General features: G+C 34.7%; 1 protein-coding gene across 5 annotated transcripts in view; it reads left to right on the top strand.

Annotated features, from left to right (window-relative positions):
• The window catches only part of HMGCLL1 (3-hydroxymethyl-3-methylglutaryl-CoA lyase like 1), a 194,148-nt gene that overhangs the window by 84,963 nt on the left and 84,493 nt on the right, over positions 1-24,692 (top strand). For all 5 annotated transcript variants that reach the window (XM_045498582.1, XM_045498585.1, XM_045498584.1 and 2 more), the window contains 2 exons: positions 6,147-6,210; positions 7,795-7,983. In XM_045498582.1, coding sequence (XP_045354538.1) covers positions 6,147-6,210; positions 7,795-7,983 — 253 coding nt within the window. The remainder of the gene's footprint in view (positions 1-6,146; positions 6,211-7,794; positions 7,984-24,692) is intronic.

The following is a 24,692-nucleotide window of genomic DNA, read 5'->3' as shown; positions in this document are numbered from 1 at the left end:
TGTTTGAAGGTATACTTTTTTTTAGCCTTACATATTAATCTGGCACTGCTGTGTATCAGAATAACACCTACCCAGCAATAGTTAATATGTGTAAGCTGTGTTGTGTAGTCATCACTAAACAGCCTTCATATAGAGCCTTTGAAGAGCATGTTTTGTCATTTCTCGTGAAATTAGCATTTCAGGGCAAAAAGAGAATTGGCAGAATTGCTCCTTGAGACCCAGGGACAGTATTTGTTTCTTACATTATCTGTAGTGTTTAGTGCTTAGCAGGCTCTCACAATCTGTTTTTGGTTGGCTTATTAGTAATGGAATGCTATTTTGTATTGTTTATAGGCAGACATACTGTGCATGACTGCATCAAAACAGCTCCTACATTTAAATGTCTTAATTATGTTTAATTGACATTACATGTCACCTCTTCATTCTTGGCATTGTTTTTCTCTTCTGAGGATAGCAGTCATTGATTGTTTCCTTTGCAAGTATTTGTGACGTTTATTCCAGCCTCATCGTTTTTGTTTCTTTTTGCCAGAATGATTTTAAAGGACAGAGGATAATAGTGGGAAGGCCTTGGGTAAGGCCTCAATGTAGGTGCTTTTTCATGACTCAGTTTCGCCAGATAAAGTTGTTAAGACTTGATTGCCTCAGTTTCTCTTTTATCATGATTTTGCACAATATTGATAAATGGCCTTCACAAGCACAAATAAAAATAACTCAGCCTTCCATCCACAGAATTTATTGTAACACCATGCCTTTAATGTTAGCGCAATTAGCTTCAATATGATTGGCCATTCTTTGATTCTGTCATCCTATATAGTGCTTAAAGTTTTGTTCTAAGTCTGAACTCATATACTATCATCTTTGGCTACAGGATTTAGAAGTAAGTGCATTAATAGCCTGGATGTAGCTACATATTTAGAGTAAAGATCAGGAATTTCATAGAAAATTAATTAAATAATGAAAATGGCACCTTAAATAACAAATTTGTGCATGACTTCATTCAAGAAATACTGAATGTTTTATATAATGTACTGTCTACTGATAATGTATGGAATATGAAAATGAAAAAGTAGCCAAACTTCAAAGAGTTTCTAGCAGACTGGGAAAATAGTATATATAGAAATTGTTATTTAACTGTCAAAAAAGGCAAATACATTAAGAGACATACAGACAGATCCTATTCGAGTTTAAAGTAATACTATATTAAATTTCTCGGGGGTTATATGGAGAAACTTAATGCAGAAGGTGTCAATAAAATGAAGTCATTAAAGATAGGTAAATATAGGGAAACATAATCAGAAATAATGGTCTTTTCAGGCAGGGTAAGAAATGTACAAAGAGCAAAGGCATAGTGAAGAGAAATCGCAAAAAGCATTTAGGTAACAGGAAAGAGCTTACTTCCACTGGAAGGGGAGTTTTTCAGGGTGTATATTGGGAGAGGGGTAGAAAGAGGTTTCACAAACTGCTGAAACTACTTGAAACTACTTGGTAGACGATGGCAAGTCACTATAGATTTTCGAAGTGTAAAACTAATCAGATCTATGCTGTAGTCCTCGTATTTTGTCAATAGGTATTAGTGTACAAATGAGTGGTGTGAGACCAGAGGCAAGGAGAGCGCTTGGCAGATGTATGCAGCTGTCCTGAAGAAAATACTCAGGGACTGTTCTGTATGTTTGGACTGGCACTAGCAGACGTCACATGCAACAGACTGGAAGGGAAGAACCAGGGTATCTGGGTTATTGAATATGTTCTCAAAGGTGACCTTTAAGTGATTTGGCAGGACAGACTCTGAAAATGACTGCATTTTTTTTAATGGCAAATGCAGGGGAAGCAAGAATGAGCATCATTTTTGACATGCTGAGCTTAATATGTCATGTCAATGTGTCAGGAAACCAATTTGTAATGTTCCTGAGACTTGGAGTTGTTCCTTGAGTTATCTATCTGCATAATGATGAAAGACAGAGACTATGGGGGACTGAACTGATGCAAAGACTCCCTTTTCTGTTCCCATTACAAACATATGAAAATAACCATTTTTGAAACATATAGCTAAACTCAGAAAAGAAAGTCTTCAGGTTTCATCAAAGAAAGTGTGGTGAGGATGCAGGTTGATGCCACTAGCACCTGGGGGTATCTATTTCAGATAAAATTCCTAGTGGCTCGAAAATGGGATTTTAATGTCGACATGATATGAGATAGATGTTCTACTAAAACATGCATTTTAAAGTGATGATTCTTGGAGCCTGGAATCTCCTCTTTGCCAATGCAAAGTCAATGGAATCTGTGGAATATTATGGAAACCCCAAATAAGAAATTAAGGTAGAAATTTGTCCAAGAATTGGTAAAGTCCACTGGGCAAGGACAAAAGGCAGTCATATCTTGTTTATAGAGACACTTGAATAACTCAAGAGTCTCATGAAAATCCCATAAACTAAAATCACCATGGAAAGATACAGTAAAAATTACAAACCACATGACGATACAAAGAAGCAAAAAGAAAGAAGAGAGAAAGAAGCAAAAAGGAAAAGCAGGAAAACTTTAACAGAAAAGAAGGAAATAGAACAATCTGAAGAATTTAAATTAACCCCTTAAAATACAGAGGCAAAGGAAGAAAATAATAGATCTTTATGAAAATGATGAAGATTTTACAAAAAGAAACATTTCTTGAAATGACAAATACATTTGTAAAGGAAATGATTGCATTCAGCTGCAGATTACATACAGTTGAAAGGGGGTATTGGTGACTAGAAGTAGTATTCAAGGAAACTGCAAAAATAAAACACAGAAAAATGTAATAGAACTTTTGAAAGTGAGGTTAAGAGAGAGTGCCTCACAGAATTTTCAGAAGGAGAAAGCAGGGAAAGTAAATGTTAGAGATAGATTTGATGAACTAGTACCTTGAGGATTTTCTAGATTTGAGGAACAACATCAGTGTTAATATTAAAGAAGTATAAGTCCTGATATCCTCATAGTAAAATGCAGAATATTAGATATAAACAGAGAATCCAAAAAGTAGAGAACAAATTACTTTAAAATTGCTATAACAGAATTACCATTAAATAGCAAAATTCTTGTCAGCAAAACTGAGACCAGAGCTAGTGAAATATGCTCAAAATGGCAGAATGACTGTTCACCTAGAATTTTATACCTAACCAAACTATTAAACATTAATGAAGGTGAAGTAAAATTATTTGGTGACAAAATAGTCTGCAAAACTTTACCATTACTGAAAGAACTAAACGCTGTAGTTCAGTAAAAAGGACATTAAGCCAGAAGTAAGAAATGGGATAAAATAAGAAATGGAGAGGTTGCAGTTTGGGGCTTCAGCAGAATAGAAATGATTCAAGATAGATCTGTGAGAAGTTGAACTACCAGCCAATTGAAAATAGATAAAAAGTGCTGGGGCATACTAGTGAGATTCTTGAGACTAAAATCTGTGTATTAACCTTTTTACAAGGGAATAAATCAGGCATTCAAGGGGAGGTAGTATTGCTGATGTTTCAGTGGTTTTCAATTTTGGCAAGTTTCTAAATGGAACTTTAGAAACTATTTTGAGATATTGGTGATTGAATTTAGTTCCTCAGGTTTGTGATTCAATTGGCCGGGAGTGTGTCAACCATTAGAGTTTTGGCTTTTAAACTCCCCAGGTGATTCTGTGCAGGCAAGTTTGAGAACCACTCTAATAGATTGCTATAGAAATTGACTTTAGCTACTATTCAAAGCGGACAATATAGACTATTTTTATCATGGGGGAGGCCATTTCATACTCATGAAAATGTTTCACTTTTTACCAGCAGCAAGCTTTTTCTGTAAAAGACTGGATAATAATATTTTAGGTTTCGTGGGTCAGATAATCTCTGTGCTCCTATTCAACTCTTATGGTGCAGAAATAGCCATGGATAATAGGTAAACAGATAGGCATGGCATTGTTCCAATAAAATTTGACTTGCAAAAGACTAATGAGCAGGATTTGGCCTCTGGGTCTTCGTTTGCCAACCTGTGCTTATAGGATGTTAAAGTCAGCTAATGAACGTAGTTGAGAACCATCACATTTGTTTCGGGGGAAAAGTAGCCCCATGTGTAAATAGGTGAGAGAAGTGGCTCACAAGGATGGAAAAGAATGTAGGAAGATGAAATGCAGTGAAGAATGGAGACCAGGCAAACCTTAGGCCTGGGAAGGAGTCTGAGGGAAAACTTGAGTGAATGAAAATGCAGGTGATGTTACCAAAGGGTAGTTATGGCCAGATAGTAAAGAATGCAAGAAAGGTTGGTTTGCTTTATATTGTTTTGAATTTGTTGGTTTTTTCTTACATTGTTTTTCATATTTATTTTTTTTAATTTTTTTTCAACGTTTTATTTATTTTTGGGACAGAGAGAGACAGAGCATGAACGGGGGAGGGGCAGAGAGAGAGGGAGACACAGAATCAGAAACAGGCTCCAGGCTCTGAGCCATCAGCCCAGAGCCTGACACGGGGCTCGAACTCACAGACCACGAGATCGTTACCTGGCTGAAGTCGGACGCTTAACCGACTGCGCCACCCAGGCGCCCCTGTTTTTCATATTTAGAGGGACGGCATGTAAATGGATGGCTTGGATTTTGTATTGAACCACATCTAGATATTTTGGGTTCAGAATGAAGTAATTATTCATTTATCTATCTGTAATCATTATATCTGAATCTAAAATGTTCTTTTTCATCTTTAGCCACCTTTTCCAAGTGTTAGGTTTATAGAACATTTTCTTTCTACATATCTTGTTTAAATTTATACAGGTTATTCAAATAAGATAATTATAGTAATTGCAAGAGCAGAGAAATGATTTCCTGCATAACTTTCAAGTTGTGCTTGAATTATCCTATTTATCCCTCTGTCTTCTTTACTGCTTACTTGACTTACTGAATTGTTTATTTAATTCAAAAACACAAATTTTATTCACATTTTAATACTTTTGAAATTAGATTATGGTTTTAGAATCAATGAGTATGTATTGAATCATTGAATATATATGTATATAATATGTATATTTTTTTTACTCCAAAACCTGTTATAAAATTTATAGTGTATCTTATAATGGGCAACATCTTAGAATCAAGGAAATATGGTATTATCTTTTGCTTGTTTTTGCTTCCACCTTTCTGTTGGCAACCACTTCCAGAGTTTCCGGAGAATTAACATTTCTGGAAAACTACTCTGATCTTGTCACTACGTTACCTAATAATTTTGAGTGATCTCAAAGTTCAGACTTCTTGGCATGGCATTCCAAGGGCCTTATTATCTAAAGCCTGTTACATTCTGGCTCACAGAATTGCATCTCCAGCCTCATTTCCTACCACCCCTCTCTCACTCATGTGAATTGCTTCATCCCTGACAATCAGACACATGATGCATTATTTTAATACAAGTGTTGTAAAAATCTCTGAGGAAAGTTTAATAAAATGGGATTGGTGTTGAGCTGAAAATAGCTAAAACAGGCTTTTTCTAAAGCTTAATACTTTAAGATGGAAAAGTATCATTATCATTTCAGGAAAGGCTTGACTTTTTCTATTAGAGTAAATTGTTGAAGAAGCTTACAGAATATCTTTATATGGAGCCTTTAAAACGTAGACTAGACACTCTTCTGTATAGGATGATTTAGGTATACCCACGAGAGATAAACAAGATGAACTTTGAGGTTGTGGCCAACTGTAGGAGTTTTGGGGTGATTAATGACTCTATCTAAATGAGGCCAAAAGATCCAGATGGGAGTGAAGAGAAATTCAGTTAGTCATCTACTCGCTATTTCTCTATGATTCCAAAGAACTAGATATTTAACAGTTGGATGTGTGTACTTACTTAAATAAAACTATGTAGTTCACTGGCATTTTCCGCTTTGAATGTTCATACGCTGCTATAGTATAAATAATTCCACAAGATAAACACCCGTTACTCCATCTGCCATCAAATAACATTTATCAAATTGTCATTATTAGAAAAAAATTGAGTTAAGTTAAAAATATTCCAAAATTGTTTTTCTTTGTTCTAAGAATAATGATGGACTAGGGTAAAAAAAATATTTTTGATGACTTTTTAGCTATTCATTTTTATAAAATGGAAATTAGGAAATGACTTAAATCATCTATATATTTATATGGCTCTATATTTTAAATTTAGGTATGTGTCTTGCACCCTGGGCTGTCCGTATGAAGGAAACATCACACCACAAAAAGTGACAGAAGTAAGATATACCTGTGGTTTTCTGGTTCTTGGTAAAATGATGTATAATATTTTTAAAAGTGGGCTGTTCTCCTTACTGTTGATTGCATCTGCACAACCAAGTTTCAGGAGAACCATGGAAGACCAGATCGATCACATAACCAGTAGTTTCATTTTGACACTGAAGATGTATATATTGGCTACAACTATTCAAAGTTAAATAACATTTGAGTCTGCTCATGTTGGGGTTCATAGATGAAACATTTTTACATGGGTGGAACTTAGTGGGTGACCTTTCCACATTCCATCAGAATGTCAGGGAAGTTTGTACATGCACACTTAAACTTTGCTTTGATTGCTCAGGTATCATCCCTGTGTTCTTGTCCTGCATACTTGGGCACTTGTATCAGAGTGTATACACTGCTTTTTCTGTACACTGTTCATTCCTTTGAGATCCTATACTTCGTCCTGAGACTCCAGTTCCTTTCATTAGAGAGCAGTTTTGCAGGAATAGATAATAGTCCTTAAAGATGACATTGTTAGAAATTCAGAACTTAGGATAAACCTTTGATTTGGCTAAAGCCATTCCTCTTTTGTGCCTTCATTTGAACTTTTGAAATTTGCTGCAGATTTTTCAAATGTGTGCTATCCCAGTCTATTTAAGGAAGACCTTTGCACACAAAAGCAGATATACTGTAAAATAAAGAAGCTTAAGTATTTTAGTCCTTCACCTATATGGTACCCTTCTAAGACTCCTTATAAATTTGCATTCACAATTATATATTATTTTCTTAAAAAACACTTCCAAAATGATAGAACTTCAGGCTCCACAAAAACTAGGCTCCAAATCTACCTGTCCACCAAGCCCCTTGCTTTGCTGCCTTTTGCCTCATGGATGAGGTCTATGGATGGACCACACATACGCTCAGGCTCTCCATTACTGCACCAGAATGTCTGAGGAGTTGCTGAAGAGAACTGCGTAACGGGCAGATTGGAAGCATTAAGAATGCATGACCAGCAACCTTAAGTGAGTCATCTAGACTTAACTTTAGTTATCCAACATAAAGGGAATTTGCAGGTTACTTGGCATAAGTGCATCCATTCATGAACCAGAAGTATTAAGTTAGAAATACTAAGTGACTCTACCAATCACACAACTACTTAGTGACAAAGCTGAAAGTATTTTTGATATCTCGTGACCTCAAATCTCATGCCTTGAGAAATACTACTTCCAAAGTAAATTTGTAATGCTTCTGTTTAAAGGGTTGAGAAAGTAAGCCTCCCATAATTGAAATTGTAGCTTATAATTGCATAACTGAACATGGAGATGGACAGTTATGATTCTAAGGCCAACTTGAATATTCGAAAAAGATAATTATAGTAATGTCTTATAAACTTTTATACAATAGTTGGGATTTAATAACCAAGGAAAAGGACCAGAAAATTAAAATATGTGTTTCCCATGAATACATAACTGATCTTAGGTATGACTTTTACTTGTAGATGATGTCTGCTAAGGAGTAACAGGGTTTGAATTTGTTCATTTCCATTATTATTATTATTTATTTATTTTTTTTTTTTACTAGCTTCTCACCTTTCCCAACAGGTATCTAAAAGATTATATGGCATGGGCTGTTATGAGATCTCTCTAGGAGACACTATTGGAGTGGGAACTCCAGGAAGCATGAAAAGAATGTTGGAGAGTGTCATGAAAGAAGTCCCACCCAGTGCGCTTGCTGTTCACTGCCATGACACGTATGGACAAGCCTTAGCAAATATCCTTACGGCCCTTCAGGTATTTTGCGTTATTTGTGTGTAAGTGTAAAATGGGTATCCTGAATGATAATATAAACATGTTAAAGGGTTTAGTGAGGTAATATTTATAAATTGCTACGAATATAATATTAAACTACCCACGCCATGACAAGTACTCAGGAAACATCTGCAAATTGCGCATTTATTTTTAGGGCAATGATGTCTCCTATTCCTGTTAATTTTATTTGATAAAATTTCTTTTTTTTACTAAAGGGTAGTTCAATATCAGTTTTATGTGCAACATAGTAATTCAATAATGATATGCACGATTGCCACAGTCAGTGTAGTCACCCTCTGCACCATACAAACTTACTACAATATTGACTATATTCCATGAGCATTTCATGCTTGTGACTTTGTTTTATAACTGGAAGTTTGTACTTCTTAATACTCTTCATCTATTTCACTCATTCTCTATACCCTACTCCCTTCTGACAATCCAGAGTTTGTTCTTGTATTTATGAATCTATTTCTGCTTTTTTCTTTGCTTGTTTTGGTTTTTAGATTCCACATATGAGAGAAATCATGTAGTATTTATTTTTTCCTCTCTGACTTATTTCACTTAGTGGAATACCCTTTAGGTCCATCCATGTTGTTGCAAATGGCAAGATTTCATTCTTTCTTAGGGCTGAGTAATACTGCATTGTGTATATATGTACCACATCTTCTTCATCCTTTCATCTATTGATGGACACATTGATTGCTTCACTATCTTGGTTATTGTAAATAATGCTGCCACAGAATGGATAGACACATATATCTTTTTGAATTAGTGTTTTTGTTGTCTTCAGGTAAATGCCCAAAAGATGAAAAATGGGTTGTATGGTCTTTGTATATTTAATTCTTTGAGGAAATTCTGTACCATTGCGCACAGTGGCTGCACCAGTTTGAATTTCTGCCGGCAGTGCGTGAGGGCTACTTTTTCTCCACATCCTCACTAGCACTTGTTATTTCTTGTCTGAGACCAGCTATTCTGACAGGTGTGAGCCAATATCTCATTATGGCTTTGATTTGCGTTTCCCTGATGATTAGTCATATTGAGGATCTTTTAATGTGTCTGTTGGCCATCTGGAGTCTCCTTTAAAAAATATTCAGGCCCTCTTCCTATTTTTATTGGATTTTTTTGGTGTTAAATTGTATGAATTCTTAGTATATTTTGGATATTATCCCCTTATCAGATACATCATTTGCAAATATCTTCTCCCACTTACTAGGCTGCCTTTTTGTTGATGATTTTCTTCACTGTGCAAAAGCCTTTCATGTTGGAATAGTTCCAATACTTTAATTTTGTTTTTGTTCCCTGTGCCTGAGGAGACATGTATAGAAAAATGTTTCTGAGGCCAGTGTCTAAGAGATTACTGCCTATGTTTTGTTTTAAGAGTTTCATGGTTTCAGGTCTCATATGTTTTTGAATCTATTTTGAGTTTATTTTTGTGTATAGCATAACAGAGTGATCCAGTTTCATTCTTCTGCATGTACATGTCCATTTTTCCCAACATCATTATTAAATGGACTAATGTATATTCTTCACTTCTTTTGTATTTTCCAAAGTCCTTTGTCACAGATGAAGTAACCATAAAACTATGGCTCTGTATCCTGTTCTCTTGATCTATGTGTCTTTTTTTTTTTCTCTTTTAATTACTTTAGCTTTGCAGTATATTTTGAAATCTGGAATTGTGAGACCTCTGGTTTTGTTCTTCTCAAGATTGCTTTGGCTATTCAGGGTGTTTTTTGCTTCCCTACAAATACTAGAATTATTGTTCTAGTTATGTGAAAAATGCCGTTGGTATTTTGATAAGGATTGGATTGAATCTTTAGATTACTATGGGGTTGTATGGACATTTTAATGATATTCTTTCAATCGATGAGCATGATATAGCTTTCCATTTCTTTCTGTCATTTTCAGTTTCTTTCATTAATTACTTACAAATTTCAAATGGCAGGTCTTTCACCTGCTTGGTTAAATTTATTGCTAGTATTTTATTATTGATGCAATTGTAAATAGAATTGTTTTCTTAGTTTTTCTTTCTTCCACTTTGTTATTACTGTATATAAATGCAACAGATTTCTCTTTAGTAATGTTCCATCCTGCAACATTACTTAATTCATTTTGTAGTTCTAACAGTGCTTTTGGTGTGGACTTCAGGGACTTCTATATAGATCATGTCATTTGCAAAGAGTGACAGTTTTACTTCCTCCATAATAATTTTTTTTTGTCTGATTGCTGAAGCTGAGATTTGTAGTACTATGCTGGATAAAACTGGCGACATTGGATACACTTGTCTCATTCCTGATGTTGGTGGAGAAGCTTTCTTCTTTTCACCATAGAGTATGATGTTAGCTGTGGGTTTTTCGTATGTGGCCTTTAATATGTATAGGAATATTCCCTTTAAACTCACTTTTTTGAGGGTTATTATTAAGTGCTGTTGAATTTTGTCAAAAGCTTTATCTACATCTGTTGACAGGATCATGAGATTTTTGTTCTTCATGGTATTAAGTGGTATATCATGTATGTTGATTGGTGGATATGGAACCATCCTTGCATCCCTGTAATAATTGATTATGGCGAATGATCCTTAATGTATTATTTATTGGTTTGATAATGTTGAGGATTTTTGTGTCTATGTTCATCAGAGACATTGGCCTGTAATTTTCTTTTCTAATAGTGCCTTTATCTGATTTTTGTACCTATATTTTGTTTAACAAGTTTTTGTGATGTTGCAGGCATCCTCTTCAGAGACGCTTGGGTTTTTTTTTATCAAGTACATTATTTTAGGTCATCAAAATGAAGATATTTGGAAAGCTGGGTGATGAAAAATTACTTACTCAATTCTAATAACTTAGTTATTTTTAATGCATTTATTTAAAACACTACACATAAATAGTGTTTATGGATATATCTTAAAATTAGTGTTAGCTTGTTAACCTTAGTTAAAAATAGGTTTGTGTGATGTTTATAGAACCCATGATTTTGACAAAACAAGACTGTATCAAAACTTTCTAGTGTGGCTGAAAATCCGTATTGTAAAACTGTATGTCATAGTCCTAAAGTGTACAGTTGTTTGGCAGAAGTTAAAAAACAATGTGAAGATCAAGCCCGACAAAGGGCTTATTTTGACTTTGTAGCATATGTGCACAAATCCATGTTTATCCTCTGGAAGCAGGCAAGGAACACTGTATTGAATTACAACAGAAAATGATATCCCATGGACTTTTGGGCGTGGGAATTTTTACAATTTTCCCTTCCTAGGTATTCTAGCTTCTAAAACAATAGACAAGTAGGGATCACTTCAGGATTCTGTGTTCAGCTACAACTGTAACTTATTAAGTGTTCCTAACCAGCCAGCTCCTGAAGACATCTGCCTCCCCCGCCCCTCTCTGACTTCTCTGTGTGGATATTCCCTTTCTCTCTCCCTCTCCCCCTCTTTCCCCTCACTTCTCTCCTTCCCTTCCCCTTCCTTTTTTCATCCCACTATATGGGTATATCTTCTATGCATGGTGACACTTTGGGTGGTGGTTTATTTGTGTAGCACAGTTACTATATAATGAATGATAATTTAGTTCTTTGGGATTTAGGAGTATGGTGCAAAATCTGAGAATCCAAACTTCTTCTGGAAACTACCTCTTGAAAATGCCCAAATGCAAAATATTGCTGAAACCCTAATGTGATTTTAATGGTTAACAAGGCCTATTTGAGAAAGTAATGTTTAAAATCAGATATAAAACATGAGAACTAACCCCTATAAGGGGTGTAAGTATCTGTGTGTGCATGCATGTGCACATGCCAGTGTGTGAAAAGAATAGTTCAAGCAGATGAAACACCACTTGGGCAAAAGGCCTTGGGAGAGGGGAAGATTTTGTCCTAGGAACTGAGAGAAGACAAATAATTTATAAGAGAAGCTAAGCTTTATGACATAGGCTGAATTAATTGAAGAGCATCTCCTTGCAAAGAGGTGAGGACTGAAATCTTGGGGCATTTTCCCATCCTGAAACAGCCATACAAAGGGTTGGGAAATAACCCTGGTCCCAAGCAAGATGGTAACATGAATGAGAACATGTATAAGATGGAGACCCCTCCCAAATGCCACGCTCTCAAAAGGTGAACCAGCAAAAATTCCTCCTCACGAGAGGAAAAGGCAAGGGTATTCATTCTCATGGCTTTGGCTACGTATACAGAAGAAATACTAAGTCCATCTTTATACATCATAACTTTTTGCCAATCCCTGTGTGGACTTAGGGTTCAAATTCACATCACCTGTGCAGTGAAAGACCCAGGGCGATAAATTGTTTTTAACTGGTTGTGGGTTAGTGGCACCTTGAGTTACCAGGAATGATTTAAGTTTTTTCTGAAAGAACACGTCTTCAACTTAAGCTGAACTATTTTTGGTGTGTGTGTGTGTGTGTGTGCATGTGTGTTGTGTTGTATTGTGTGTGTCAGGGGAGGAAAAGGGCAAAGGTGGTAGATGTTGACTTCAGCAGCCCCTGTGGCACTTAGTAGGAAATATATCTACCACTTTCTATAACTATGTGTTCTATTCTTGTACTATGTGCATAAGCACCAGGTAAGTATGGGAGGTAGGAGGGTAGAATGGAGGCGGGGCCCTGGGAAAGCAATAGTGTATTTCCAGCCTGGTCTTCCATTGCCCCAGATCATAAGTTGTTGTCACCGTGTAAATTGGTAGAGAAGAGGTAACAGTGGCTTGTCTAGGAAACAACATGATGTAAAGCTGGAGAGGCTAGTTGAAATGAACAAGTGAGTACATGGCCAAAAAGCAGAAACCTGCTGGGGAATCTAACATTTGAAGTTGTAAAGTTTTGTCTTTTTTGCCATTCACTTTTATCCAGTTTGATGTCCCTGACAATCTACACTATTGCTCTCTTTGAAACTGAGTGTAGCTGAGACAATGTTTAAATGTTTTGGAACTTTTATGCTCATAAATCGACCTGAATGTGGTTCTGGACTGTCCTTGCAAACTCACATATACTGGGCTCCAGCAACACTGAGTAAGGCTGAGTTCTCCAGGGATGTTTTCCTTTTCTCATCTCACATCCCCTCCCCAATAGCAGTAGCCACAACAACCAAATGACCACTTTTACCTTTAGTGGAGCAGAAAAAATGTCTTGGAAAAAACCTGCCCGTGTCTAAATAGAAAGGAAATCAGAGAAAGTTCCACTTCATTATTAACAGGACTGACCTTGGCTTCGGGAAGCAGTGGCCCTACTTCATTTTTAAAAATGGAATCTTTGAAGTGGCTTCTAGTAAAATTGGTGGTGGATGTGGAGTGGATATCATGTGCTTTAATTTGGGGCTTGAGAAACAGTTTACAGTGTTCTAAACTGGAAGTTAATATTAAGGCAAGGAGACATATAATAAGTGGAAACTTGGCCACAATTGTAGGAAACAAATGAGTTATAAATGGAACATCCCCCCTCAGTCTGGAAAGCACATACTAATCATGTAGTAGAAAGATCTTTCTTGGGTTCCCAGGTTTTATTGTGTGCTTTTATTACTTGAACATATGACTTATTCTAGTGTACATAATTGTATGCAAGTCAAGAACTCGTAATTATCAGATATTTAACATAGAGAAATAATTCTGAGACTATAGCTTTAAGTGTGGCATATTTATAACCACTCAAAATTGAAAGAGCAAGAAAATGAGGTGAGAAAACATGCAACATTTTAGTAATGGAAGAAATGTACATGGACCAATATACTTGTCTTAATTTTTTCTATAAAAAATTTAGTTTCACCTTTCTCATGTTCCCAAGTACCCGAGTAAAATGCCAATGAACAAATTATTTAATCTACTTAATATCAGACAATTGGACAGCCTATTTTTTTCATTCAAATGATTTGTCTTCATAACTGGATAAAAACACAATAAAACAAATGAGATCCAGTACCACAAATAACAGTACATGTTAATTGGTAGCATGGAGACAAAACAGAATAGGCAATATTTAGCTTTCTCCTAAAGAAATACTTTGTGTCTTTTTTCCTTAAACTTAATAGACTTTTAGTTAATGTGCCTTTCTTCATAATGTTTTCCATATGTTTATTATTCTCTTTTAGAAAAACCAAATTGTTTTCCTAATGTTTATATCAAAGCATTTTTTATATTAACTTTTGCTAAACCATATTTCAATGCTACCAAACAGCAAATATTTCTTTATGCAATTTGTATTGGAGGTTCTCAGGGAGGATTTCTGAAAATTCTAATCACTCACTAGAGGAGTCTCTCTGTGGTCAGTTCTGTATCTATACAATGCATACAATGATGTCTGCCTCCTGAAATTATGCATACTTGATATGGGATGTAGAGTTTCTAGAACAATTGCCTTGGTAATACTGCATTTAATAGTTATTATAGTCATTGCAATTAAAACTAGTAACAGTAAAAATAACTTCTTACTCAGTTTATTTGTGAGCCAGGAGACAGAGTTGCATTACAAATGTGTAAATACATGCTACTCATTTTTTTAACATCTATAAAGATCTAACTAGGGGCACCTGGGTAGCTCAGTCGGTGAAATGTCTGACTTTGGCTCAGGTCATGATCTCAAGGTTCGTGGGTTTGAGCCCCCATTGGGCTCTGTGCTGAAGGCTCAGTGCCTGAAGTCTGCTTCGGATTCTGTGTCTCCCTCTCTTTCTGCCCCTCCCCAACTTACCCTGTGTCTCAAAAAACAAACAAACAAACAAAAACATTTACAAAATTAAAAAAAAAAATAAAGAACTAAATAGAATGAGCTAGAAAGAAAATTGTAAAAAGTGAAAATTTGATGCCCTTACAGAGGTGTTAAAAAAAAAAAAAGTATCATTAGGGGCGCTTGGGTGGCTCAGTCAGTTGGGAGACCGACTTCGGCTCAGGTCATGATCTCGCAGTCCGTGAGTTTGAGCCCCGCATAGGGCTCTGTGCTGACAGCTCAGAGCCTGGAGCCTGTTTCAGATTCTGTGTGTCTCTCTCTCTCTCTCTGACCCTCCCCCGTTCATGCTCTGTCTCTCTCTGTCTCAAAAATAAATAAACGTTAAAAAAAATTAAAAATATCATTAATTTTTAATAGATACTCATTTTATCAGACACTCTTGTAGATGTTAGATTTAGTTGTTAAAGTCTCTGAACAGTACTGCTATAAAGAAAATAGTCTTAGTTTAAATTCATATTTTCAATTTTTTTATGATAATCTTTTTTTCTACACAATAAACTTGTTCCATCACAGTATTCTGCTGGAAAATATTCTTATTGGAAGGTGAGATAATATATAAATTATCAAAAAATACAGAAATAAAAGAGGACAAGAATTCCAGCAAAAGTTTAATGTCCACATTTCCAATGTGTAGAAGAAGGGCTCCTGGGCCATAAAAGTCAGTGTGCAAAAGATGAACAAGGTAGCTTCCTATATTTTTTTCAGCTGGTTGGATTGCTTTGATCAGTGATGAAAATGATTAAATATTTGAAAAAAATGTAGCTTGCTTTTGTTTATCACCAACATCTTTTAAAAAAAAATTTTTTAATGTTCATTTATTTTTGAGACAGAGACAGAGCATGAACGGGGAGTGCCAGAGAGAGAGGGAGGCACAGAATCTGAAGCAGGCTCCAGGCTCTGAGCTCGAACTCATGGACCGTGATAACGTGACCTGAGCCTAAGTCAGACGCTTAACCGACCCAGGCGCCCCCCACCAACAATTTTTTTTTATTAATATAAACTTGTCTGTGGTTTTAGCAATAGGTGATCAATTAGTTTTTATTTTCAGAGATAATATAATTGTTATCTATTTCTGGAATTAGATGACATTTTAAACTGGCATTCAATTAATACATAAAAATAACACATGAAATTCTGTAATATGCTAAACATGCAAGTATTCAATCTTTATGCAATGGATTATGCTTAGATCATAAGCTTGAAGCTTACCAAGAAGGAAAATCTGTCCAAAAACAGTCTGCCTCTTCTACAGCAACGCATCCATGCTGATTAAATTGGTTATCAGTGCCTTTTTTTTTTTTTTTTTTTTTTTTTTTTTTTTTACTTAGAAAACGTTCTGTGAGACAATAAAAAAAACACTGAATTCATCAGCAGAATATTTTGTTTTTAATTATGGTTTAGCTTTGCCAAAAAAAAAAAAAAATCAACGTTTCCCCAACTATATCAGAACATTTAATTTACAGTTGATTGACTCTCTGGGATAAAGGGGTATTCATGGGGAGTCACATTTACCCTTGAGATCTCCATTCCCACAAGTCACAACTTTGAGGATCCAGGAAAATCCCTAATACCTATTAATCAGTTAGACAATCTTTCTCGGGCCCCAGAGGCTGAGTAGGTTGGAGGTGCAGCCCTGGTGGAGAGCAGGTGTAAACAGAAAAGTAGACTCAAACACCATGCACCTTGGAGTAGAAAGTGGAGAGTGGATCTGCTTGATGTCTTTTCACTGCCCATGAGCCTGAATGTTGTGCTGTTTGCTTCATTTTCTTAAAATTACCTAGAGTTCTCCCAGTGGGTACTCCTTGTTTTCACTTAAGACTTTAAAACAACATGATGCTGAGACACACATTTTTCCCATAACGATAAAATATGATATTGAGAAAGACTCCTATTTTTCCAGATTCCCAATTCTTGATACATTATAAAAAAAAAAAAAAAAAAAAAAAAAAAAAAAAAAGCTGTCACCCTGGAAGCTATCTCTTTATGAGGGTTTCTCTTTATGGAGGTATCTCATTCACAAAATTTTCATCAATTCGTAGCAGATATAGTTAATCAGAATATCTTGTTTGCTCTTCTTGGATATTTTGACTTTATTAGCATGATCATATTATTCCAAAAATGAGATTAATGGAAGTCTCTTTGTCTTCGCGTCTGAGTGCACCGAGTAAGACAGAAATCCTGGGCCGTAGCTGTGATTTCATTTTCTTTGGACATAATCAAGTTTTGAATCAGAGGACAGACTCACCCTGGTAAATTTTAGCGGCTTTTAAAAAATAACCATTTTTAGTTTAAAATGAATCCTTGTTGCTGTTATCACCTTCAGGGAAGAAAATAACATCATCTGTTCATAAAATTATCTTCTTCCCAGTCTAGTCTTTGTTCTCTTTAGTACTTAACTTTGGCTTTTATATTATTATGGTGGCTGTTTGGGCCAGGATACGATATGATATTCTTTTCTTGGCATAACAGATGGAAATTTCAAAACTCACTACCTTTTCAAGCACCTCTCTTATTCATTCTGTAAATGTCTCATCTTATTGTTTTAATTTTGTTTCAATATCTTGTTTTCAACCAAGTACTCATCACTTCTCTCTCAACACATATGGTTTTAATTTGGAAATCTTGCTGTTTTGCCCTGTTTGTATAAAAACACATTCAGATTTTCATTTTCTAATTTCTTCCAAGTTTTTTTTTTTTCTCAATTTTTGTTGTCTTATGGAAGTTCATGTTTACAAGGAAACTTTATATACATATATATTCTTGCCACTGAATGTAATGTGAATACTTATTTTCCTTTAGAAATATTGGTTTGAAATTGATTAGTTTGGTATTAACATGAAGTATTATTCGCTTGACTGGTTTTTGGCCTATTGGAATGTAATCAGTTGATGGTTATATGCCCAGCACTAAAACCAAAACCAAGTACACACACAAGTATACACACACACACACACACACACACACACACACACACAGAAAATTGGAACCACTGATAACACCAATAGCCAAAGTCAAGAATCCTTCCGCTTTGTTGTTCAATCAACTGTCTCATATGTTACAGAGATTTCTAGTTCTGGGTTTGAACATAATGGGAGTAATATATGTTCCTAATATAGTTGTTAGATCACATTGTCTCGTTTTTATAAAACTACTCACTTTAGAATACCAAACTTGTTTATGGTACTCTCTGTAAAGGTTAGATTCAAGAATAGTCAGGGTAGGAAGAGAAACCTAATAAAGTGCGTGTCAAACGTGGAATCCCAAACAAGAAGATAAAAGGTTTTTTTCCCACATTATTTATCAATTTCTTTAATGTAGAGCAGAATATAAAATGGAAATTATGGGTACCACTGTGACCATTTAGAATTATTTTATAATTCATTTTAAAATGCTCATTTAGCCAAAAACTTCTCTACCTTGTATGTGACAATCTATTAGGTATGATAGATAATAGGAAGCAGTATAAAATACCATCACCTTACTCAATGTTTTCATCTCTCAAAATATTGAAATCATGTCAAATTGCTTAGGTAATGTTATTTTTACCTAGGTTGCAAATTTAAGTTCTACAGACCTAATTTTTTAAAAATCTGTATAAATTACTATAACTAAGAATCAGGTTATGGGTACACATTTCTACTAAAGACTTCTCAAGTTTAGTAAAAATATTCTATGATTATCTTTTTATGATTTTGTTGAAATATAATTGACATACATTACTGCAAAGCTTCAGATATATAGCATAATGATTATACTTAAATTTATTATGAAATTATTACTATGACAGGCTTAGTTAACAACTATCTCATACAGATATAAGAACAAGCAAAAAAGGAAAACAAAAATTTCCATTGTTATGAGATTTACTCTAAATTTTATGATTTATTACTATATTATTTTCCATGTATCATACAGAAGTGGTATATTGTATATTACATGTTGTAAATTACATTCCCTGGTGTTTGTTTGTCTTACAGCTGGAAGTTGGTATCTTTTGACCACTTGGCATCCATTCCCCTTCCCTCTACACTGGCCTCTGGTAACCAAAATTAGGATCTTGTTTTTTCTTAGTTTGGTGGGGTGTTTTGTTTTTAGAGTCCACATATATGTGAGATCATACAGCATTTTGTCTTTCTCTGTCTGACTTATTTCTCTTAGCATAGCGCTCTCAAGATCCATCTATGTTGGCAGGGTTGTCAGGATTTCCTCATGTTTTATGGCTGAATATTACTCTATTACGTGTATGTATGCCACAACTTCTTTTTCCATTTATCTGTCATTGAACATTTACATTATTTCCACGTCTTGGCTATTGTAAATAATGCTGCACTGAACACGGAAGGCACATAGCTGTTCAAGATAGTGTTTTTAGGTTTCCTTTGGATATATTCCCAGAAGTGAAAATTTTGGGCCTTACAGTAGTTTCGTTTTTAATTTTTTTGAGGATTATCCATATTGTTTTCCATAGTGGCTATACCTGTTTACAATCCCACCAACAGTACATAAGAGTTCCCTTTTCTCCAGTCTTGCCAGCATTTGTTATCTCTTGTCTTTTTTGACGATGGCCATTGTACAGGTGTGAGGTGATAACTCATTATGGGTTTGATTTGCAATTCCCTAATGACTAGTGGTGTTGAGCATCTTTTCTTGTACCTGTTGATTATTTGTATATTATCTTTGGAAAAATGTCTATTCAGGTCTTTAGTCCTTTTTTTAATTGAATCATTTATTTTTTAACTATTGAGTTATATGGGTTCTTTATATTTTTATTAGATAATGTGTTGCTATTTTTTCCCTGTTCCATATGTTGTCTTTTCACATTGTCAATTGTTTCTTTTGTGTGAAAAACCTTTTTAGTTTCATATACTCCCACTTATTTATTTTTGGTTTTATTGTTTGTGTTGTAGGTGTCATTTCATCCTCCCCCCAAAAAACGTTTGCTTTTATAGGAGCTTTTCCCTTCTATTTTCTTCCAGGAGTTTCCTTGTCTCAGATCTTACATATCAAACTTTAATCTATTTTGAGTCAATTTTGTGAGAGAGTGAGGTAAGACAGAGATCTAGCTTTTAGTCTTTTTTTTAAAAAAATTGAAGTTTATTTATTTTTGAGAGAAAGAGAGCATGAGTGGGAGGGGGGCAGAGAGGGAAGGAGACACAGAATCTGAAGCAGGCTCCAGGCTCTGAGCTGTCAGCACAGAGCCTGACCTGGGGCTTGAACTCACAAGCTGTGAGATCATGACCTGAGCTGAAATCAGATGCTCAACTGACTGAGCCACCCAGGTGTCCCTAGCTTTTATTCTTTTACATGTAAATACTCAGTTTTCTCAGCATCATTTACAGAAAAGACTATCATTTGTTCATTGAGTATTCTTGAATCCCTTGTCAAATATTAGTTGAAGAAGATACATGCTTGGTTTATTTTTGGGCTGTCAATTCTTTTCCACTAATCTCTGTGTCTCTTTTTATACCAGGGCCATACTGTTTTGATTTCTGCAGATTTATAGGACACTTTGAAACCAGAAAGTATGATGCCTTCTGCTTTGTTCTTCTTTCTCAGGATTGCTTTGGCTATTAAGGGACTATAAATTTTGAATTGTTTTTTTCCTACTTCTATAAAAATGTCATTGGAACCTTGATAGGGAATTCATTGAATCTATAGATGGCTTTTTGTAGTGTTGACATTTTAACAATATTCTTCCAATGTATGAACACAGGATACTTACCATTTTTTGTGTGTGTGTTTTCTTCAATTTATTTTGTCAATATCTCATAGTTTATAGAGGTTTCCCCCCTTTTTGGTTACATTTATTTCTAAGTATTTTATTTTCTTTGATGCCATTGTAAATTGAATTGGTTTTTCCTCATCAGATAATTTGTCGTTAGTGTATAGAAATCCTACTGATTATTGAATGTTAATTTTGTATCCTACAATTTTACTGAAAGCATTGGTTAGACGAATTAAACTAATTCAACTCATGACTTCAATAGGATTTCTACAGTTTATACTTCTCTTTCCCCTTACATTTTAGGATAGTGATGTTACAATTTACATTTTTTATATTGTGTAATAACAGACAATTTAAGTTATGGTTATTTTACTATATTCGTTTTTTAACTTTGAAAGTAGAGTTGTAGGTCCACCTAGGTGGCTCAGTCAGTTAAGCATCTGACTTCAGCTCAGGTCATGGTCTCATGGTTTTTGAGTTTAATCCCTGTGATGGGCTCTGTGCTGACAGCTTGGAGCCTGCTTCTGTCCCTGTCTCTCTCTGCCTCCCATCCCCCCCAAAAAACCTAAATATTAAAAAATATTAAAGTGGAATTGTAAATGAATTTTGCACTACCATTACCAAATTACAGAATTATTAACTATGTGTTTACCATTACCCATGAGTTTTACAATGCATTCTTAAAATGTTATGATGTTAATAAATCTTTTATTTCCAATCAAAGAACTCCCTTTTAGATTATTGTATAGCAAGTCCAGTGGTGATGAACTCCTTCTGCTTTTATCTGTTTTATCCCTCCTTCGTTTCTGAAGGACAGCTTGGCTGGTATAGAAATATTGGTTGAGGTTTTTTTTTTCAATATTTTGAGTATATAATTTTATTGTCTTCTGGCCTGATGAAAAGTTTCTATAGAGAAATCCACTGATAGTTTTTTGTGGGTTCCCTTGCATGTACTTCTCTATTTTTCTTTGCTAATTTTAAACTTGGTTTTTGGTCTTTGACTTGTTTTTTTAATATATTTGATATACAATGTTACATAATTTCAGGAGTACAACATATACAAAGTATATACATTATGCTATGTTCATAAGTATGACTTTCAGCTGGTCCCATAAGACACTACCATAACACCATATTCCCTGTGGTTTACTTTTTGTCCCTGTGACTTATTCATTCCACTAATGGACCTCTGTATCTCCCATTCCCTTTCACTCATTTTGCCCATCTCCCTACCTCTCTCCCCTCTGGCAACCATCACCTTGTTCTGTATGAGTCTGTTTCTACTTTTCATTTGCTTTTTATTCATTTCTTCTTTTATATTCCACATGTACATGAAATTATATTGTATTTGACCTTTTCTGACTTACTTCACTTAGCATAATATCCTCTAGTTACATCATGTTGCAAGTGGCAAGATCTTATCAATTTTTATGGCTGTGTAATATTTCATTGTGTATACATACCACTTTTTTATCTCTTTATCTACTGATGGTCACTTAAGTGGTTTTCGTATCTTGCTATTGTAGATAATACTGCAGTTAATATAGGAGTGCATAAATCTTTTTGAATTAGTGTTTTCATTTTCTTTAGGTAAATACCCACTAGTAAAATTACTAGATCATATAGTATTTTTTATTTTTATTTATTTTTTAATTTTATATACATATATAAAATTTATTGTCAAATTGGTTTCCATACAACACCCAGTGCTCTTCCTAACAGGTGCCCTCCACAATGCCCATCACCCACTTTCCCCTCCTTCTCACCCCCCATCAACCCTCAGTTCTCACTGTTTAAGAGCCTCTTATGGTTTGCTTCATTCCCTCTCTGTAACTTTTTTTCCCCCATGGTCTTCTGTTAAGTTTCTCAGGATCCACATACGAGAAAGAATGAAATCTGCCCATTTGTAGCAAGGTGGATGGATCATATAGTATTTCTATTTTCACCCTTTTGAGGAAACGCCGTACTGTTTCCACAGTGGCTACAGAAGTTTACATCCTCAACAACAGTGGTCTGGGGTTCCTTTTTCTCCATATCCTCACCAACAGTTTTTGTTGTTGTTTGTTTGTTTGTTTTTGTCTTTTTGATTCCAGCCATTCTGATTGGTATGAAGTAGTATCTCATTGTGATTTTGATTTGCTTTTCCCTAATGATTTGTAATGTTGAACATCTTTGATTTGACTATTGGCCACCTTTGTCTTCTTTGGAAAAATGCCCATTTTAATGGGATTATTATTATTATTTGGTTTTGAGTTGTATGCGTTCCTTATTGTGTATATTAACCACTTATCAGATATATCATTGTGAATATTTTTTTCCCATTCAGTAGGTTGCCTTATTGTCTTATTGATGGTTTTCTTTGCATTGTAAACACTTTTTAAATTTGGTATAATTTAAATAATCTATTTATTTTTCTTTTATTTCTTTTGCTTAAGGAGACATATCTAGAAAATGTGGCAAGGCCAATGTCAAATCACTGTTTTCTTGAGGATTTTCATTGTTTCAGCTCTCAAATTTAGGTATTTATTTTTTATTTTTGTGTATGATACCAAAGTGGTCCTGTTTCATTTTTTGCATATGGATATCCAGTTTTCTCAGCACCATTTGTTAAGGAGACTATCCTTTCCCATTGTAACATTCCTGCCTCCTTTGTTATAAATTAATCATATAAAGAAGGCTTTATTTCAGGTCTCTCTCTTCAGTTTCCCTGATTTGTGTGTCTGTTTTTGTGCCAGCACCATACTGTTTTGATTACTATGGCTTTGTAGAGTATCTTGATATTTGGGATTATGATACTTCCAACTTTGTTCTTCTTTCTCAAGACGGCTTTAGCTATTTGGGTACTTCTGTGGTTCTGTACAAATTTTAGTATTATTTGTTCTAGTTCTGTGAAAAATGCTATTAGTATTTTGGCAGGGATTGCATTGAATCTCTAGATTGCTTTGGGTAGTGGGGACATTTAACTGTATTAGTGTTTCCAGTCCATGAGCATAAAATATCTTGACATTTCTTTGTGGAGTCTTCAATTTCTTTTATCAACATTTTATAGTTTTTAGAGTACTTGTCTTTCACCTCCTTGATTAAGTTTTTTCCTTGTTTTTTTTATTCTTTTTAGTGGAATTGCAAATAGAATTGTTGGCTTAATTTCTCTACTACTTTATTAGCGTATAGAAACATAAACACTTTTTGTGTATTGACTTTGTATCCTGCAACTTTACTGAATTCATATTTTGTGATAGTTTTTTGATGGAGTGTTTAGGGTTTTCTACATATAGTGTCAGCAAATAGTTTATGTCCTTGCCAATTTAGTTGCTTCTTTTTTCTTGTCTGAATAGTGTGGTTAGAACTTACATTATTATGTTGAGAAAACTGGAGAGTGGATGTCCTTGTATTCTTACTGAAAAAGTTCTCATTTTTTTAACAATTGAGTGTAATATCAGCTGTGGGTTTTTCATGTATGGCCTTTGTTATGTTGAGGTGTGTCTCCTTTAAAACCAATTTGTTAAAAGGTTTATCATGAACCGATGTTAAATTTTGTCAAATGCTTTTATGTATATATTGAGATGATAATCTCATTGTTATCCTTCCTCTTGTTGATGTTTATCACATTGGTTGATTTGCAAATATTGAAACATCCTGGCATCCCTGAAACAAATTCCACTTAATTGTGGTGAATATTATATTGTTGAATGTGATATGCTAATATTTTGTTGACGATTTCGATTTTGCATCAGTATTCATCAGAAATATTGGCCTGTGGTTTTCTGTTTTTGTAGTCCTTATGTGGTTTTGGTGTCAGGGTAATTAGGTATTTGGAAGCTTTTCTTCCTTTTTTATTTTTTGGGATAATTTGAGGAGAACAAATATGAACTCTGCTTTAAATGTTGGTAAAATTCCCCTGAGAAGCCTTCTGACCCTGGACGTTAGCTTGTTTAGAGTTTTTGACTACCAATTCAATTTTGTTGCTACTAATTGGTCTGTTGAGGTTTTGTGTTTCTTTTTCATTCAGTTTTGGAAGAATGCATATTTATAGAAATCTGACCATTTCTTCTAGGTTATCCATTTTATTGGCATATAATTTTTGATAGTATTCCCTTATCATCCTTTGTATTTTTGTGGTGTCAGTTGTTACTTCTTTATTTCTGATTTTATTTAGATTATATCTTTTTTCTTGATGGGTCTAGCTAAAGATTTATCAATTTTGTTTCTCTTTTCAGTTCTTGGTTTCATCAGTCTTTTCCATTGTTTTTTGTTTG

The sequence above is a fragment of the Leopardus geoffroyi genome, chromosome B2 (genome assembly GCF_018350155.1).
Source record: "Leopardus geoffroyi isolate Oge1 chromosome B2, O.geoffroyi_Oge1_pat1.0, whole genome shotgun sequence".
NCBI classification, from domain to species: Eukaryota; Metazoa; Chordata; class Mammalia; order Carnivora; family Felidae; genus Leopardus; species Leopardus geoffroyi.
Note: the sequence above shows the minus strand (reverse complement) of the source record. Positions and strands in the feature narration are given on the sequence as shown.